At 53.1% G+C, this 18,633-nt stretch overlaps 1 protein-coding gene across 2 annotated transcripts in view; it reads right to left on the reverse strand.

Annotated features, from left to right (window-relative positions):
* Window positions 1-18,633, reverse strand: part of LOC133357265 (receptor-type tyrosine-protein phosphatase N2-like) — a 206,596-nt gene that overhangs the window by 119,187 nt on the left and 68,776 nt on the right. For both annotated transcript variants that reach the window (XM_061575138.1, XM_061575131.1), the window contains 5 exons: window positions 12,551-12,708; window positions 10,609-10,843; window positions 8,132-8,265; window positions 7,674-7,861; window positions 1,124-1,210 (listed from right to left, as the gene is read on the reverse strand). In XM_061575138.1, the coding sequence (XP_061431122.1) occupies window positions 1,124-1,210; window positions 7,674-7,861; window positions 8,132-8,265; window positions 10,609-10,843; window positions 12,551-12,708 (802 nt within the window). The remainder of the gene's footprint in view (window positions 1-1,123; window positions 1,211-7,673; window positions 7,862-8,131; window positions 8,266-10,608; window positions 10,844-12,550; window positions 12,709-18,633) is intronic.

The following is an 18,633-nucleotide window of genomic DNA, read 5'->3' on the forward strand; positions in this document are numbered from 1 at the left end:
TGGGGGCCGCCCCCTCCGAGCGCCCCACCAGACAACCAATTAGCATCTTGCGAGCATCCTGATCTTCTTCCCTTTGCTCTTACTCCCAGCAAGAAGCAAGCCCCCCCCCCCCACTATCCTTGCTACCAGCAGCCCTTCTCCTGCTCCTCCCCCGCCCTCTATCACCTCCTAACCCTACTCTCCTACTCCTCCTCCTCCCAACCTCCCTTTCATTCTCCGACTCGCGACCACCCCCCCCCCCCCCCCCCCCCCCGTGTTCTATTCCTCACTGCCCACGATTCTTGCGGACGCAGGGGCCGGCCTGGCCGTCTTCCCCACCCTCCGTGCCGTGCACCATGGTCCGTGGGCCGTGCGCCGGGCCGGACCACGGCCTGGGACCGGTAGACAGATTGGCACCCTGGCAGGGGGCTGTCCGGTCAAGGAGGATGGGGGTTGCTTCATCCCTGTCGTGGGGCGCATTGAGTGCTTGATTAATTGCCTAATTGCGGCTTTTGCGTGTAGGACGCAAGCGCATGTATAGACGGTGGAGGGGGGGGCGCATGTTTAGGGGCCGGCGAAGCACGAGGAAGGCGTGGCGTGGCCTCCGTCTCTCCCAGCCACCTTTGTCTCTCCATTGAGAAATAGTGGCGGGCTACTCGGCGCTCGCCATGGTAGGCGTTCAGCAGAGAAGGTGGCGACTTTATCGAAAGAGCCATAGACTATGAATTCCGGCAGTCACGAAAGTTTTAAGTCAAAATTTTAGGTGGTGGTGGTGGTGGTGGCGGTTAGTAGAAAGTACAAAAAAAGGTGTAACGTTCGCGACTCTGCGTACAATTCCCGTGGCGCAAATGCCTCCACTGCAAGGAGGCCGAGAGGGCCCTTCTCGTAAGCTAACTTTGGCCTACTCTTCCACGCTGGCCAGACGTCTTTGAACAGGTGGGATTACCCACAATTTACCCCACCAGACACATCCCACAATGAGTATACAATCGTTTGCCCCCCCCCCCTCCACCACCACCACCACCACCGCTTCCCCTCCCCCCACCTCTTCGCCATTCGCACGATTTCGAAGCATGACGCCGCGAGCGCGGAGAATTCGATTTGATCGACGCGTCGCGGACTGCGCCACGGCTCATCCCCTCACCTGACGTCCGTGAAGGAGTCGGCGGGGAGATTCACTGCCCCGGCCAGGGCCTCCAGCAGTCGCACAGCCGACGATAAACTCAGCGGCCTGCGGCAACAGAAAGCAAAGACGAAACAAATCCTCACGTAGCCCCTCGAACGGTACGTTGGCGTGCGGTACCATCGGCGAGGCGCGGTGCACGACGATGCCTGTTCACACCGCGCCGGATACTTATTTGAGGCTGAGCCAACCTAGGGGAGGCCCGAGCGCGGTTCGGATAGACACACCGCCGATGCCAGCCCTGGATTTCGCGGCGTGGCGCGCTGACCGCCGTGCCACCGCTCCCCCACCGCAGATCAACTCGCGGTGGCTGTTTTCAGCGCAGGAGATGGGTTTGTGCAGTCGGGAGGTCATTCGGCCGCCGGAAAGTTTCCCCAGCAAAAGTGACCCGCGGCTCGCGGTCCGAATTGGAGCTTGCGGCCGCTGCCCCCGACGGCCGTGGCGCCGGGGTGCACTTCACTACTTCACCACTTCACCACTTCACCACGCCGCATTTCACACCCGATGGGTGCGGGAGGCACGAACGCGTCGGTCACGCCGCCTGCGCGCGGTCACGCGGCCAGGGCGGACACGTGACGGTCGCATACGCGACTCTGTAAAGTGGCTCGGTCTCGGCTTCTGACGCTCTCATTGCAGGACATTTTAATTGGCACGAGACTCACATCTGTACGAGGTGAAGGGGGGGGCGATTAAGAATCCCCCCCCCCCACTCCACTTAAAAAACAAACCCATACTCACGGTGGCATTCCCACAAAGCTACCCAGCAAGCCTGATGAATGCCGTCGGTTAATATCGCCTCGCAAAGCCAATCGGGCTTTGCGGGGCCGACGGTTTAAACGTTTAATTCACATACAGGTCAGGGCACGGAACAGAGCTCCGCTCATGTTTGCTTTCATCCCAAGCCAGTCCTCTTGGGCTACGCGGTGTCGCACCTCGGTGTGCGAGGGTTCAACAGAGAGACCCCTTCCCCCCTTTCCCCAGACGTGGGCCAGAGTCGCGGTTATGATGGGGGGTGGGGGGGATCGGTGGTTGGGAGAGCTTCTGGCACTAAAGAACGGCGGCACTGAGATCTTGAAGCGCTGATATCCGCAGCGATATGAAGCTCGGGGGGGGGGGGGGGGGAGTGGTGGTGGTGGGGTCAGGGCAGGAGCGTGGTCTTTGCGGATCCTAATCCGGGTCTTTGCCGGAACACGGCCGGGGGCCGGGTTATCCTGGCGGAGAGCGGGGGTCACGGTCAACCAAGGCACCGGCGTTTGCCGGGCATCTCTTTAAACGGCGCTCTACACTCGCCAGCCTTAGTCATGGCTGCCAGAGAGCAGCCACCAACACCCCCCCCCCGCCCCCCCCCACTGTGGAAGGGGTGACATTTACACAGAGATGACCTTCACTGTGCCACTGACAGACAATAGCTTTGGCCCCCGTAAAATGTCAACACCTAACCATCCTAAGTTTTCCTTCAGCAATTGCGGTCGCGTGGCGCGCGCTCGCGTCTGTTTTTGTGATTACGCGTTGGCCAGTCGTGAAGCGGCGGTGGCGGCGTGAACGCTTGCTTGGTTACCGTGCGGGCCCCCCACTCCTTCCACCACCCCCCCCCCCTCCTCCCCCCAACGATTTTGTGCGGCAAATTTTTAGTTAACGTGCCGTTTGCCGTTGGGAGTGATGTTGTGTCAGAGATACGGGCGAATGGGCCACCCGGGTCAATTTCTCTTCGCTACAAACTTCCCCGGGACCGATTCGCGCAGGTGGAGACCAGGCTGTGACGTCGCGCGGACAGAGAGAGATTGGCGGTGCGGTTATTCAGCACCGCATATCCATACCCCCCCCCCTCCACTGCTGGGTGATAGTAGCTCTGCTACACGCGGCTGCTTGTAATCCAGCGAGCGTTGGTGGACCGCCGCACACTGATGTTGTGAAACTCGCTTCCCGTGGGCGTCCAGGACATGCAATACCCTGGCACGCCAACAGAAGGCGGTGCGGCAAGTGGACTAATCACCACCTGTTTTGATCTGTATGTGGGGGGGGGGGGGGGGAGGGGATCGAGCATTGCCCCCTCGCACGCGTGGGTTTTCTCCGGGTGCTCCGGTTTCCTGCCACTTGCATAATAAACACAACTCCATCATTCATCGGTTGAAAGCACCTTGATGTAAAAAACCCCAGTGGAGCGACGTAACCCTCCTGAAGATGTGTCACGCGACTCGATGTGGCTCTCCTGCATAAAACAAGTCACGTATTTATTGTGATGCTCAGTTTGTGGTTCGCAAGACAGGACACGGGGGGCGTGTGCGGCCGACACACGGCGGCGGTGGCGAACCTCTCTCGTGACAGCGATACCCAATCCCCGAGTAGAAAAATGACAATAATGGGGTTTTTTTTGTGGTAATTTTCATGACATTTTTTGTTTTGAACTCCCAACGCAAGGGCAAATATCGGCGTTTTAAAATTCAGAGAAGCCGCTCGGCTTGTTTGCCGTGACGGCACGCTTTCACGCACGCGCGCGCGTGCGCGTTGGTTTAATATTCCAGGCGTCCTCGTCCCAGCGGAGACGCTGGGTTTACAAATTTGCATTCCGCTCCGCGGCGGTTTACAAATTGCGGCGCGGCGCGCGTCAAGCCGCTAATAGGAAGGAAATTAATCCGGCCTCAAGAAGGAATGAAAAGGGAGGGCAGCATTATCACCTCGCAACATCTCCAGAGCAACAACGCAGCCATCACTGGCAGACAGCCGTCTCGCTGGGAGGGGCAATGGGGGGGGGGGGTGGTTTGTGGTCTTCGGTCGTTCGCGTCAATAAATAAATAAATGCGCCAACAATTTTCGTTGGTTGCTTTTAAAAAAAAAAATTGGTTCGTGTTCTTCTCTTCCTGTAGGAGCGCATCATTTGAGGGGGGTGGAAAAAAATGTTCACTCTTTTAAGAAATGATTTTAATTGTCGCTGTGTTCCTGTTCCAAGACGGCGCTTCTGCCGTGCGCTGACAAGCGACGCGAATCATTCGCAGATGCAGAACGGCTTTCTCCGTACGGATGAGAGTGTGTATACCGCACGTCGTGTTTCCTGATGGACTTGCGTCGACGTGAATATTTTATTTGTTTTTTTTTTGTCCCCGACGGGAAAAAACCTGGGTCACGGAATTCAAAGTCTAAAAGAAAGCAAATCGTATGGAAAGCCAGAAATCTACCTCCGGGTTCGTTCCTCTGTTTCTAAAGCTGTCGGGCGAAGCAACGTTACTAATAGGCCTGTTTCATTTAAGCTACTTCCACCGCGACACATTGACAACTATAGCTCGCCCCCACCCACCCACCCACCGCCTTTCCGGTTATTTGCAATTCTAGGGAGATTCACTTTGCTAAGTGCCATCGAAATAGGAATTGCTCACAGTCGAGCAGAGACGGCGTCTCCGAGCATCGGGAACACGGAAGGGCTTTCGATTTAAAGCTTTTGTGACTGCAGGGATTCATCTTCTTGGTTCTTTCGGTAAAGTCACGTAGAAGGGAAGTAATAAAATAATAAAAATAAAACAAAATAAAATAATAAAACCAGGTCTGTCGAGGCGACAGCGTCTGAATGGACGCTGTCGCCTCGACAGACCTGGTTTTCACCTGAGGACGGCTGCTTGCGTTGTGGCCGAAACGTCGTGAGAATTATTTTATTTTATTTTTATTATTTTATTGCTTCCCTTCTACGTGACTTTACCGAAAGAACCAAGAAGAACACGGAAGGGCGTGAAAGATTAGCGCGGAGCGACCGTGAGGCCCGGGCCTCTGACCGACTCGCGCCGTGGTTCACCCTTAACCCTCTGCAGCTGCCCTTTGACCCGTTGGCAGGTGCCTTTTTCAGCCGACCAATGCCAGCTGCTGGCCCTGAGAAAAATACAAATAAAACCGACGGTCAGTTGCGTCAGCTGCCAACCGGTTCGCGCTCGCTGGGAAAATGACACAAAAGTCAAGGGTGAGTTTCTCGGTCCCTCTCTTCTCTCTCTCTCTCTCCACCTCGGGCTGCATACTTTGACCTTATTAAACAATGACGCTTAAATTGGGTTTTCCGTACGGGGTGACGTTCTCCGGCGTAATGCGATGCACAAGGGCTATCGTTTGACGGCCACGAAATAAAAACAAACGCTGGTCCCCGCTCGCTCGGGAGCAACCGCACCTCTGCCGATTGCGCAGAGTGGGAAAAACGCGGAGGAGTAACTACAACCCACGATCTTCCGCAACAAGTAATGCGGTGCGTTAACATTTACACGTTATTAACTTCGTCAAATATTTGCGAATTAAAAGGTGATTCCGATTTTAATTAAATTTCCAAGAGAAGACGTCGTGCATTACTGATGTCATTTTGTGCACAATGCCTATCCACATGCAAACAGAGGTGTGGGTCTGGCACGATATGGGGCCTGGAATTCGGTGCTTTAGAGCGAGGGTTTGCGCCATGGTGGCGAGATGTTAGCTGCCTCGTCTGGCATACCAGGAAATCGTGGGTTCGATCCCGACCCTGACGCCTGCTGCTGTATATCTGGAGTGTGCTTGTCTCTCTCTCATCATCATCACGGTGGCTAGGAGATGTTAACTACCTCGCCTGGTATGCAGGAAGTCGTGGGTTCGATCCCGACCCTGACGCCTGCTGCTGTATATTTGGAGTTTGCGTGTCTCTCTCCCCGTGGTCGCGTGGATTTTTCTCCGGGTCCTCTGGCTTTTCACCACCCATTTAGAATCAACGTCACTCGTTTTGCGTATTTGGCTGCTATTACTTTTCACGCGATAAGCCACTTGGTTGAGCTATCATTTGTGGTCAGGGCGCTTCTGACAAAGAGCTACATAGCTAAGTGGTCCTTACCTGGTGAAATAAAAAATAGTTTCGTTTAATAGTTTAGTTGAGTTTAGATTGCTCAAAGAGGATGATGATGATCATAAGCACCTGCACAGCACCTCGTGCTGGTAAACACCAAATGATTTTTATGTTCAGTTTGTTGTCTTTACCCCTGACCTCCGACAGGCCATAGTTGGCTACGTACGGTGCGAAAGAAGTTCAACGCACGTACATACACCATCATGGCAATAACTCGTACCTGTTTTCCACTGGCACATCCGAGCCACGCCGGCTTGGGGCTCCCGCTTGCGCGCCTGCTTGCTTACGACCGTGCAAATCTTTCGGTCGTTTTTTAACCCACTTCCCGTGAACCAATCGAGCTGACATTTTCCACGCAGACTCGTTGTGCGTGACAATTAATGTTCGTGAAAATTTTCCCCAAAATTTTACACTATTTAGGGAAAAAACTAATTAAATATTTAATTACCAATTGCTTAATGCTGGCAGAGAATCATCTGACCCATAGGTGGCAGCCATCTCAAGCCAGAGGACGAGAGGACTCTAGCCGCCACGCATATAAAGGATTTATAGTGAAAAACTTTGTTTTTACGGGTTAATTTTTATGTTATGTACCTTTCACCCCCCCCCTCCCGCGCCTACGCACACCGATTGGATTTGCGTGCAGATGTATAAGATTTTAGCCAAATGACCTGGAATGAACCCGGAATTTCGATCCTGTCAGATCTTGGAAGCGAAGCAGGCTTGAGTCTAGGAAGTGCTTGGATGGGTGACCACCACGAACATAAACACAGGTTCTAGACGGACTGTGGGCAGCGCAGGAAAGTCCCTTGTTCATCTGCGCTCCCTGCGTACCTTGAACAATCCGCATTGACCAGCGTGGTGAAGTATGGTCAAAATGCCCCTCGCGGCCAGCAAGCTGTAGGGGAGGTCCTCATCCAGCAGTGGATTGCAAAAAAAAACTAGCTCTGCGTGAACACGTGTGTACGATGTCACTGATGCATTAAATCGATGCTAAAAACGTACACCTAATGATGTTAATGTACTTTACAAAAGCCACGAGTTTATTTGATTTATTTCTATGTGGTGTTTCGGAGAGTGGCTCATGGCCACGATCAGAAATGAGGCTCGTTTCGTTCATCTGTCCTTATACAGCGATAGTGCGGGCGCGTGCGTGTGTGTACGCGTGTGTATGTGTACGTGTGTGTGTGCGCGTGTGTGTGTGTGTGCGCGCGTGTGTGCGTGTGTGTGCGTGTGTGCGCGTGTGTGCGCGCGCGCGTATGTGTGTGTGTGTGCGTGCGTGTGTGTGCGCGTGTGTGTGTACGCGCGTGTGTGTGCGCATGTGTTTGCTCGTGCAAATGGGGCTCAATAGTGTCGTGCTTAGTGCGCTGCTCTGTGAAACCAGCCACCCGAGTTCGACTCCCACTCACGGCCAACATCAGTGACAATTATCTGAACCTGTCCTCTAGGTCGACTCCGCCTCAAAGGAGTGCGCTGGCGTGGTATGTAAACGTTGGCACAAGGGGAGACAAAGGCGACCGGACGTGGTGCTGGTCCCACCCCCCACCCCCTCGTGTGCCCTGCCAGCCTTAATAGGTGCTCGTCAACGGCGCTTTGCCGCAAAAGTTCCATCAAGGCTACCTCTGCCTTGCGCGGGTGCGCGCGTGAGTTGGCGCGCGTGCAAATCGTCACCTGTTATCCGTCACGATGTAGCCAAACTCCGCACTCTGGCGGTCCGGCGAAGCCTTCCTGCGCCGCTCGACCTCGACAGCGTCGAACGACACTCCGCGGTCGCCCTCCTCTGGACGGACGGCGGCAGCGTGAGTCGCTGGGGACGCACCGAGAGGCCACGCGGCTCCTGCTGCAGGCAAGGCCCGGCCCTGCGATGCAATTCAGAATTGGTGGGCTTCGTTCGCAAACTTTTGCGTGAGCGTCACCGTCCCACCACCTGCTCTTCCTCCCCCTCCCCTCCGACACCCCCCCCCCCCCCCCGATACCCTCCCAACATTTTTGGTTTTCGATTTCGTTGCGTCTGTTAAAGCGGTTACGAATTTCAAGGGTGTATGTTTGTTTCCCTCCCCCCACCCAGACCACCCCACCACCACCCCGTTTCTCATTTTATTTTTATTTAACCAATTTACTTAGCTCACCAGAGGGGTCAGCAATGCCCCTGGCAATTCTCTGTCGCGCGTCGCGCTGCGCACGATTTCCAATCCCTCCTCCGCAGCACGAGCGTTGACAGCTTCTTGATTGACGGCCGCGTCTTGCTTCCCATCCACGCTTCCTGCAACACGCACGTACGCGCCGAGACGAGTGTAAATTCGCGGCGCTAATAATAATTCCTTACTCACCCGATAGCCAAAAAAAAGAAGCCTCGTCGCGTCTCCAGGGCGGCTTGGCGGTGTTTGTGCAATTTGCTCTTTTTTTTTTAAACGTCACGTTTTGTTTTGTACCTCTCGTTCAATACGCCGCCCGTACGCGGGTGTGTAAGATATCAGGTTCTACTTGAGTGGTGTGAAGGCACTTCGTAACAAGATGATAACAAGTGTGCATTTGGGATAGGGTTTTTGGATGCAAATCTTTTCGGGGTTTCAGATATTTTCAGAGTGATTTCGCATCTTCTTTGGATTAAATGTTTTTCACCATTTGCACCGAATCACAATTGAACGCGTCCTCACGTGAACACAAATGATGTCGCCTGATCCCTTTGGCGAGAAATTCTCCAAAGTTGGAATTTTATTTCAGTAACATCATTATCCTGCGATGTCAAACTTTCCAAACCAATCCTCAATATAAAATATTCTACAGATTTTCCGAAATGTATCTCGGCTTCATTTTCAGATTTTACCAAAAAGTCAGGATAACCTCCCCAATATATACATCATTATAAAATGTGACATTTCCAATTCTGTCTCGACGGCAAAGATTCCCCATATAACCTTCACGTACTTTTGGGTAAAGTGCGTGGTCAGCACCACGCCCGCCTGCCTTTGTCTCCCCATTGGCAACAATTACACACCGCACTAGATACTCATTTGAGGCTGAGTCAACCTAGGGGAGGCCCAGACTTCCGTTCAGATGATCGTCACTGGTATCGGCCGTGAGTGGGAATCGAACTTAGGTCGCCGCGTATGTACTAACTGCTACGCGACCGCTCCCCACTACGCACGCGCACGTGCACAAAAAGTCTCCAAAGCGAAAGCAGGTGTAAATTCACAGCGCCAAATAATTCATTTCTTATCAAGAAAAAAAAAGCCTCCAATGAGGCTCCAAAGCAGCTTGCGACGCCGGTGCAAATTTCCCGACTTGTCGTCTTCCGCGTGGGCTACGAACGCCGGAGCGTGCCCGCAGAGTGCCCACGAGTACGACGAGAGCAACGCCCACCAACTCCGCACGCCAAAAGCGGCGGCGTCGAAACAACAAAAAACTTCGCTTCCCACGCGCGCCACCGCCGCCACGGACGCGTGCCGTTTGTTTGGGATCCCGAATCGGTCGCGTCGCTGCGTGATCCACTGCCCCAACCCCAAGCCAATTGATCGTGTGGCGTGAAATATGTAAAAAAGGAAAAATAACAAATGTCTCCACCGCAACGTGGCACACTTTGGAAAGTGGGTCTCGGGTTTCCCACGTGGTGTGGCGAGCGCGGTGAAGGAACGGTGGCCCCGGGGGGGGGAGGGGGAGGATGCGGCACGAGTGGGGATGGGTACAGCGTGTGCCGCTGCAATTATTACTTTCAACAAGTTGTTTTGCCACCCGCAAGTGTTGGGAATTGCAACGCCCCTTCAAATCTTGGCTCGCCGTTGCCACCGCCGCTCAGACGATAAGTTATTATCCGCCGCAGAAAAGTTTGTCCTGTCCTGGGAGTAACTCCTCAGCGTGTGACATTGGCGGTGTGTGATTTAAGATTTAATGCATGTAAAAAAAAATGTTGGAATTCAAGATACTTTGTTTTTAAACGGTAATGCTGGAGCATATTTGCCTTTGTAACATGGTGACTGGACACTTTAATTCCTGACTGCATACCCCCCCCCCCCCGCCTAGATGATCCAGAATGTATGTTGAACTTCTTTCGCACCGTACGTAAGCCAACAGTGTTAATCGGAGGTACGGGGCAGTTTGTCAATCTAGATGACTTAAGAGTGCACACAGCTCCAGTGGCTCGCCAAATATCGGAAGGAAGAGCGTTCCAGACGGCCGCAGAGGCGCATTTTTATAAAAACGCATCCAAGAAATGACGTCACTAAGCAGTCCCTTAAGGAGCCGCATGCGGCTTCGGTGCCGCAGCTTGATGACCCCTCGGCCTATGCAGTATCTTTGTGACAGAGGTGACTTGAGCGCGCTTTAATCGGACACACGGTGTTGCCCACTTGAAAATCTCGCCCTCCAGTACTCGATGAGCGCGGCCAAGATGCTTGCAAATGACAGATAAATACTGATCGCCAGCTGTTCCCAAACGGCACGGCCTCGCGTGGCCTCAGGCCTTACTAACCGAAGTCTCGGGTCAGACACAACTCGCCAATTAAAGTCGCTTCCCAAACGCCGCTGTAGCAGAAAGAAATCTCCTGGACATCCGCTCATCGGAATCCCTCCTCCGGTCTAAATGAAGATTCGAATTCGGAAGCCGCACCTTCCCGGTCGCCCGCCACTGACGCTCTTGCCGCCACCTCCTGCCACTCCGAGGCCCCGTCGCTCCCTCGCACCGCCGCCGCCGCCGCTGCCGCGCCGTTAGGGCGAGGAGGGCGGCCGTGCGGCCAGAGCAGAGGCCGCCGAGGGGCGTCACGTGCCAGCGCCCGGGTGCGGCCCGCGAGAAGGCCCCATCGGCCGAGCTGAGAGACTCCGGATGGGGCCTTCTCGTGGTGGCCCTGGGGGAGGAGGGGCGGGGGGGAGAGAAATAAAAGCAAAGCGCACAGCGGGGGTTGAACGCGTCGGGAGAGAAATTTGGTCGAGGTTTCGTGGGAGAGCAATGCTTGCCGAAGAGTCGTGGCGAGCACACGGAATCGGAATGTTAATTTGACACTGGAGGAATCCGATGAGCTGTGAAGATTTTTTTCACGGATGTCCAGGTTGGGGCGGGTCAGAATGTTAGAACAAACAGTACAAAAACACGACAGGAAATGTAAAGTATAGGAAAGGTAAACAAATCACTTGTAAATATACAAATTAAACAATTTTTTTTTTCATCTTACCAGGTGTAAACTTATTTGTCAGTTAAGCGACTTGGCCACAAATGAGAGCTCAACAAAGTGGCTTATCACGTGGACATTCACAGGCCCTTGGTTCGATTCGATCTCCTGCCGCGGCAGGCGAAACGACGGGGAAAGTCCCCTTGGCAGGTTGCGGCATACATGGGTGCATCAGATCGGCCATAGGCCAATCGCGGAGTGATGGGGTAACGTGTGCGGGTACTGCCACCTATTCCAAGACGTCTGGCCACCGTGGAAGAGTAGGCCAAAATAGCCTCTTGGAGGGACCCATTCACCACCAGTGGCACGAACAGATAACTTCAGGGCTGTACTTTAGTTAATGTACAACTGTTTGCTAATCCACAATAATGTTTTAATCAATCCTGACAGTTTCTGTAAAGCCTCTGGGTGACAGAAACAAAACACAAAATAATTTATAATTATTTAAAATTAGCTAGATTTTTTTTCTCTTGTCCTGCATAAGTTCACCCAAACGGAAAAATGTGTTACCCTCGGCAAAAAACAATCACTCTAACGTCAACATTTATTAAATTGTCGTAATTTAAGTCACGGTGACGGCGCCTTTTTTGGGATGTGTGGTGGTGACGCGATGCAGGCAACCCGTTTTTATTTTTGTTTGAACGTCCACAAATTTTGCATATTGGCCCCCATCTTAGTATTTTTCGCATCAAGCCGAATATCAGGCAACACAGATCCCTGACCCGCGGTTATTTAATGGGGGGGGGGGGGGGGCGGCTCGCCGGCTCTCGAACCGCAAAGACATCCGCATCGAGCGACGCACGCGACACCCACTCGGCCGCGTGAGCGCCACGTGACCCCGCGGGCGAAAAGCCGGGAAGGAAGGGGGGGAGGATGAACGCCTCTGGTTGATATTCGCGAAGAGCGAGCAGCCTCTGCTGGACGAGTCGTTATTTCAGGAAGTTGTCCCCCACGAGCCTCTGCTGCCCCACGAGTCTCTGCCCCTAAGGGCCTCTGCCCGCACCAAGAGGCCCTGCTAAGTTAAATGCCGACTGGACTAAAGAACAATGTAAATTTTTACTTTAAATTTTCGTGACTGCAGGAACTTACATTCTTGGTTCTTTCGGTAAAGTCACGTCGATAGAAAATAAAAATAAAATACAATTTAAATATTTTTGTTAAAATTAAAATTCAAAATAAAAGTAAAAAAAAACCACGACGTTTCGAACGCAACACAATCGGTCTTTACCGAAAGAACCAAGAATACAGAACAGTATTTGTAACACTTTCCCACTGAAGTCGAGAGCGCTATCGTGCTCTCCCTGTCCTCGATCGGTTGGTCCGTCCGTCCGTCGGGCTCACTATGGGGGGGGGGGGGGCTGCGTTCGGGGGGGGGGGCTGCGTTACCCGGACTGAGGAGCGCTCCTTCACGGCGCTGGGCGGCTCCGCTTGAGGCTGGCGCCTCTCCGCCAGCAGCAGCAGCAGAAGCTGTTGCAGCAGCTCGGCTCTGAGCACCGAGTGGGGGGCCGGGGAGCCGCCATCCACCCCGGCTCGCGACGCACCACCTGCATCGCACACGGCGGGGGGGGGGGGGGCGCGCAGATCACCTGAGTTTGATTTCTAGCCACGGCTAACATCAGCGGTGGTTAGCGGGCAGTGATAGGAACCTGCCACCTGAGTTTGATCCCCAGTCAACGCTAACATCAGCGGTGGTTAGCGATCTGCGATAGGAACCTGCCACCTGAGTTTGATTCCCAGCCAAGGCTAACATCAGTGGTGGTTAGCGGGCAGTGATAGGAACCTGCCACCTGAGTTTGATCCCCAGTCACGGCTAACATCAGTGGTGGTTCGCGGTCAGTGATAGGGACCTGCCACCTGAGTTTGATCCCCAGCCAGGGCTAACATCAGAGGTGGATAGCGGGCAGTGATAGGAACCTGCCACCTGAGTTTGATCCCTAGCCAGGGATAACATCAGTGGTGGTTAGCGGGCTGCGATAGAAACCTGCCACCTGAGGTTGATCCCCAGCCAGGGCTAACATCAGATGGGGTTAGCGCGCAGTGATAGGAACCTGCCACCTGAGTTTGATCCCCAGCCAGGGCTAACATCAGTGGTGGTTAGCGGGCAGTGATATGAACCTGCCACCTGAGTTTGATCCCCAGCCAGGGCTAACATTAGAGGGGGTTCGCTAGCAGTGATAGGAACCTGCCTTCCTGGGTTTGATCCCCAGCCAGGGCTAACATCAGAGGGGGTTCGCGGGCTGCGACAGGAACCCGCCATTTCTCACGGAATATTTTCTGGGTCGCCGACAGACTGGAGTCGGTAAGTGACTCCTGGTGACCGTGGCCACAGCGATAGATATACAGGGCGTGGTGTGCCGTGCGTGACAACGTGGGTGACAAACCACTGTGGTCTGTTTAACACACAGTAGGCTTACGCGACCAATATGATCCATAATTGGGGGGGGTTAGATCGCGTAAATATATAAATGTGTCGTTAAACCCGCCACCACCCGACACAGCCAATTAGTCAGGTTTGTGTCACGTCAACATAACATCGACTGCGGTGCTTCCCATTACACAGACATGGGGAGTGTTGTGTGTGTCGGGGGGTGGTAAGAAACGGGCCCCATTCTTTCAACTGCTGTGCCAGGAGGCCGAACCCTGCGAACCTCCGGATTGCCAAGTCCAGCTGTGTCCCCCCGTTGCACCGCAGTAGCTGCGATGCTGACGATGCCCCAGAGCTGTTTGCTCGACATATCTGGCATGGGCAATGTCGCATGGAGGTGCCGATTTTCTCCCCCCCGCCGCTTTTGAAAAGGATGATAACCACCGGGCTCATCCCTCCCGGCACCGCTTCGCTACCTACCGCCTGTGGGTTGCGCGTGAGTTTTTTGAGTTTGCGTTGCAGAAAATGCCAGCGGGCAAATCACGAGCGAATGGGTGGGTGGGGCGAGCGGGCGGGCGAGTGAATGGGTGATGGGGAGAGAGCGGGTGGGTGAACCGGAGAGTGGGTGGATGAATGGGCGAGTGGGTGCGTGAACGAGCGAATGAGGTGGGTGAATGGGCCAGCGGTAGGGTGAGCGAGCGGGCGAGCGAGCGGGTGAATGAACAAGTAGGTGGGTGGGCGAGTTATCCTGTGGGTGGGTGGTTGAGGTATCCTGTGGGTGGGTGGGTGAGTGAGTGGGTCGGGTGGACGGCCGGACAGACTGGTGGGTGCTTGGGGGAATGGATGAACGGGTGGGCGAGAGGGTGGGTGATCGGGTGGGTGAGCGGGTGGGCGAGCGAGCGAGAGGGTGGGTGAGCGTGTGGGATGAGCGCAGCGTGACATGCTGCGTAATTGGGGGGGCGAGGAGAGCGTTACGTCTCCCACGTAACCCCCTTAACCTCTTTGTCGGCGGCTTGCCTTCAATTCTGAACATCGCACCCGTTGGTCGGACGCGCGCTATAACCGGGCGAAATGAATCCCGCGGCAAAATGAATGGTAAATTATGTAAATTGTTCAGGCCCACGGATTCATTCCGTCCTGTTACAGCGGGGGCGGGGGTGCGGAGGGGGGGTAGTAGTTGTGGGGTCGAGGGGGGTCACATCTGCATTGCATGCACTCGCTCACCGGCGCAGATCATTTGGACGCTGCGGGTAAATTAAAGAGCGCCATATGTGCGCTATTGCTAGAGCGGCCCATCTGTGTTGCGAGCACGCGCGTGCGTGTTGCGCGCGCGTGCGCGTGTCGTTGACTGTTTGTGGGGAGCGGTGGCACAGCGGTTGGCGCGCTGCGCTCCTAACCCGGCGATCCGAGTTCAATTTCCGCTCACGGCCAAAAAACTAGTGGCGATTATTTGACCTGGTCCAGGGGCCTCCCATAGGTCGACTCAGCCTCAAATGAGTACCTGGTGCGGTGCGTAAACATCGCCACTTGTGTACCGTGCCGGCCTTCATAGGTGCGACAGCACTTTCCCCTAGAGTGCGTTGAGGCTATACGGGGGATCTTTGTTTTTGCTCGGTCGTTTTCGGTGTTATTGTGGGCGAGAGTTTAGTGGCAACGAAAACGTCGAAGGCTCGGAGACGATCGCTCCGACAAGGGGTTAAGTGCCGTCAGCTGAACTGAGTCTCAGTGAGAATCTCGTTAACACTAAATAACTGCATTCCATCAATTGCATTGACGCGATTGTTGGACGATCGATAACAATGATAAAAAAAACCACAGTCGCACGATCGCGTTGCATTTCATCTCTACGGAAAGTTGAGTGCTTGATTTGAAAACCATTTTTTTTAATGCTGCATCGCATTTCCCGTTTCGCTTCGAGGCACCGGTAACGGCATTGAGTTTATGAACGCAGAGAGATCATTTTGAAGGAGTCTCTCTTTTGAGGGCGTTCCTCCATGCGCACACACGCCGTACACACACACCGCACACACACACACACCATACACACACGCCTCACTACACCCACCACACACGTACCACACACTGACACACGCCGCACCACACACACCACACACGTACCACGCACACCTCACCACCCCCACCACACACACACACACACTGCACTAACACACACCGCACCACACACACACACACTGCACTCACACACACACACACACACCACACACACCACACACACACCACACACACACCACACACACACCACACACACACTGCACTCACACAAATCAAAGACGCACAGATTAAGAGCAGAATGCATTTGCTCTACGCGTCAGTCCCATTTCACAGTTCCAATGGTGCACGAGTATTTATGGAAATTAGTGCTCGTTCAATAATGTAATCGTTCATAAAATGTTTCGTAAAATGTCTCTATGGGTGAGGTGGGGTGGTGCGCGTGGTTTAAACTTCGAAAGTGGTTTCAGGAGACTGCCCGAAGCCATTTCTACGCGAGTCGATGTTCTGATTGAGGAGGATTAAGCCGAGGTTTGTTTAGCTCACGCTTGCCCAGCCCAGTGATTTGTGTTGTTGTTTTTAAAAGCTTTCCAAATAAAAGGTTCGAAAGCGTTTATGGAGTTATCTCCCATCCGTCCGTCCGTCGGTCCATTTATTTTCCTTTGGCTCTGTCTGTCCATCCGTAACAGTGGGTAAAGGGGGAACTCCAACTCGTGTGCAGGTGATCCTGAACTAAAAAATACGTATCTCTTTTTTTTATTTGAACAGGTAAAAAAAAAAACTGTGTTTCAGAAGCCACGTGGCCATCACAGATGATAGCTCAACGAAAATGTGTCTAGCAGCCAAATACTCCAAAACGCGTGAACGTTGATTCTAAATGTGGAGGGGAAAACCAGAGGACCCGGAAAAGAAATCCACGCGACCACGGGGAGAGTGAGAGACACGCAAACTCCAAATATACAGCAGCAGGCGACGGGGTCGGGATCGAATCCCCGACCTCCTGTATACCAGGCGAGAAAGATAACATCTCACCACCGTGGCGCCCCTTAAATAGATTTTTTTTTATTGAAGTATGTAAGTTCAAATTGCATTAATTTGCTACTGTGGACCAGAGAGGCCGCTTGACGGGACCTCAAAAGTAGCCCCGTGACATCCACTTCCGCGGGACGTTTCTCTGCACAGGGGCCGCTGGGCAGTAGGATCTCCGGGATGGGCGCTTTCGTCTCGTGACGTGTCGCCGATTGCAACAGTCGAGAGGGGAGGGGGAAAAAAAAAACTAAAAACAAAAAAACACGAATTGTGGTTGGAGGGAAATATTTTGAACGGCAACCAACAACACAAATAAATCAACAAAGTTGCGACTCTGGCCACATGCTGGCACGGTAACCGGATCGTGTGTAGCCTAAACAAGACGCATGGCTACTTAGTGAGTGATCGGGTAAGCTCCCCTCCCTCCCTCCTTCATGCACTCTTGGCTGTGTTTTCATAATCACGGTGCCGCGTAATTGAATAAAGTTGAATAACCTTCGTTTCCCGAGCATATGACATGTCTACGGGAGACGAGCACTTGCAGAACATCTGTCCCGGGTTTTCTCATTATGGAATTAATGACTGCAATTAGGGTAATTTTGTAACCTAGTTTAAAATCACTTTAAATAGTCCGTGACCTAGTTGAATAACAGTGGGGGGTGGGGGGGGCAGGCAGAAGTTGGTCACGTCGGCAATGACAGGAGCAGGTATAGATAATAAAATATATCGTTTTGTTTATTTGATATTTTCTTAAGCAGAAAGTATTTTCTTGTTTAGTGTGCGTGTGCGTGCGCGCTGTATCGGGGAGCGGTGGTGCGGCGGTTAGCGCGCTGCGAACCCGGCGAACCGAGTTCGATTCCCACTCACGGCCACCACTAGTGACGACTATCTGAACTCCCCTAGGTCGACTCAGCCTCAAATGAGTACCTGGTGCGGTGTGTAAACATCGCTACTCTGGAGACAAACGCAGCCGTGCGTGACGCTGGCCACCCACCCCCTCGTGTGCCGTGCCCGCATTCAGAGATGCTCGCTAACAGCACTTGCCCCAACATTCTGTTACAGCCTATACGGGCGATCTTTGTCTTTGCTGTAGTGGGGAGAGGTAGCGTAGTGGTTAGCGCGCTGCGCAACGAACCTGGCCCCCCGAGTTCGACTCCCGCTCGCGGTCAATATCAGTCCTGGGCCTCCCCTAGGTCGACTCAGCCTCAAATGAGTACCTGGTGCGATGTGTAGTAAACATTGGCATGGGCGGGACAATTGTGGCCGGGATGTGGTGCTGGCCACCCACCCCCTCGTGTGCCGTCTCGGCTCTAGGGGGTGTCTCGCTAACATCACTTGTCCCAACAGTCAGTTAAAGTTTAATGTGGTGGCAGTAGTAATACTACGAGGGAGATGGGACGATTTTCGTTTGTCCTGACCATTCGCCTGAATAAATGAATAAAATGCGTACATCCTTATTCACGTGTCCTGCCACTGTAGCTGTACAAAGTAGTTCGTGATTCCGCTGCTGCTGCAGCATTGGCAGTGTAGTGCACAAGCAAAAACAACAACAACAAAACACATCACGGCTTAAAGCTTTCGTGACTGCAGGAATTCATATTGTTTGGGTCTTTCGGTAAAGTCACGTAGATAGGTTCGTCGTCAGGAACGCTTGTGTTGCGATCGAAACGTCGTAGTGTTTTATTATTTTCTTTGAACCTACCTACGTGACTTTACCGAAAGACCCAAAACAATATAAAAACACATCACGTTCGTTAATAACACTGCTGCCTCAACAGGAAAAACAATAGTAGGTGACGTTTCAGGCAATGGTCCTTCATAGCACTTTTTTATATGACCAGGTAAGGCCCACTAAGCTGTACAGCTCTTTTGAAATCCTTTATATTAAGTTCGCTTTCTTGCTTAGGACCGTGCAAATCTTTCGGTCGTTTTTTAACCCACTTCCCGTGACCCAATCGAGCTGACATTTTCCACACCGACACGTTGTGCGTGACAATTAATATTCGTGAAAATTTTTTTCCAAAATTTTACACTTTTTAGGACAAAAAAATTATATTTAATTACC

The sequence above is a fragment of the Lethenteron reissneri genome, chromosome 7 (assembly GCF_015708825.2).
Source record: "Lethenteron reissneri isolate LAM-NWPU_2019-01 chromosome 7, ASM1570882v1, whole genome shotgun sequence".
Classification (NCBI taxonomy): Eukaryota; Metazoa; Chordata; class Hyperoartia; order Petromyzontiformes; family Petromyzontidae; genus Lethenteron; species Lethenteron reissneri.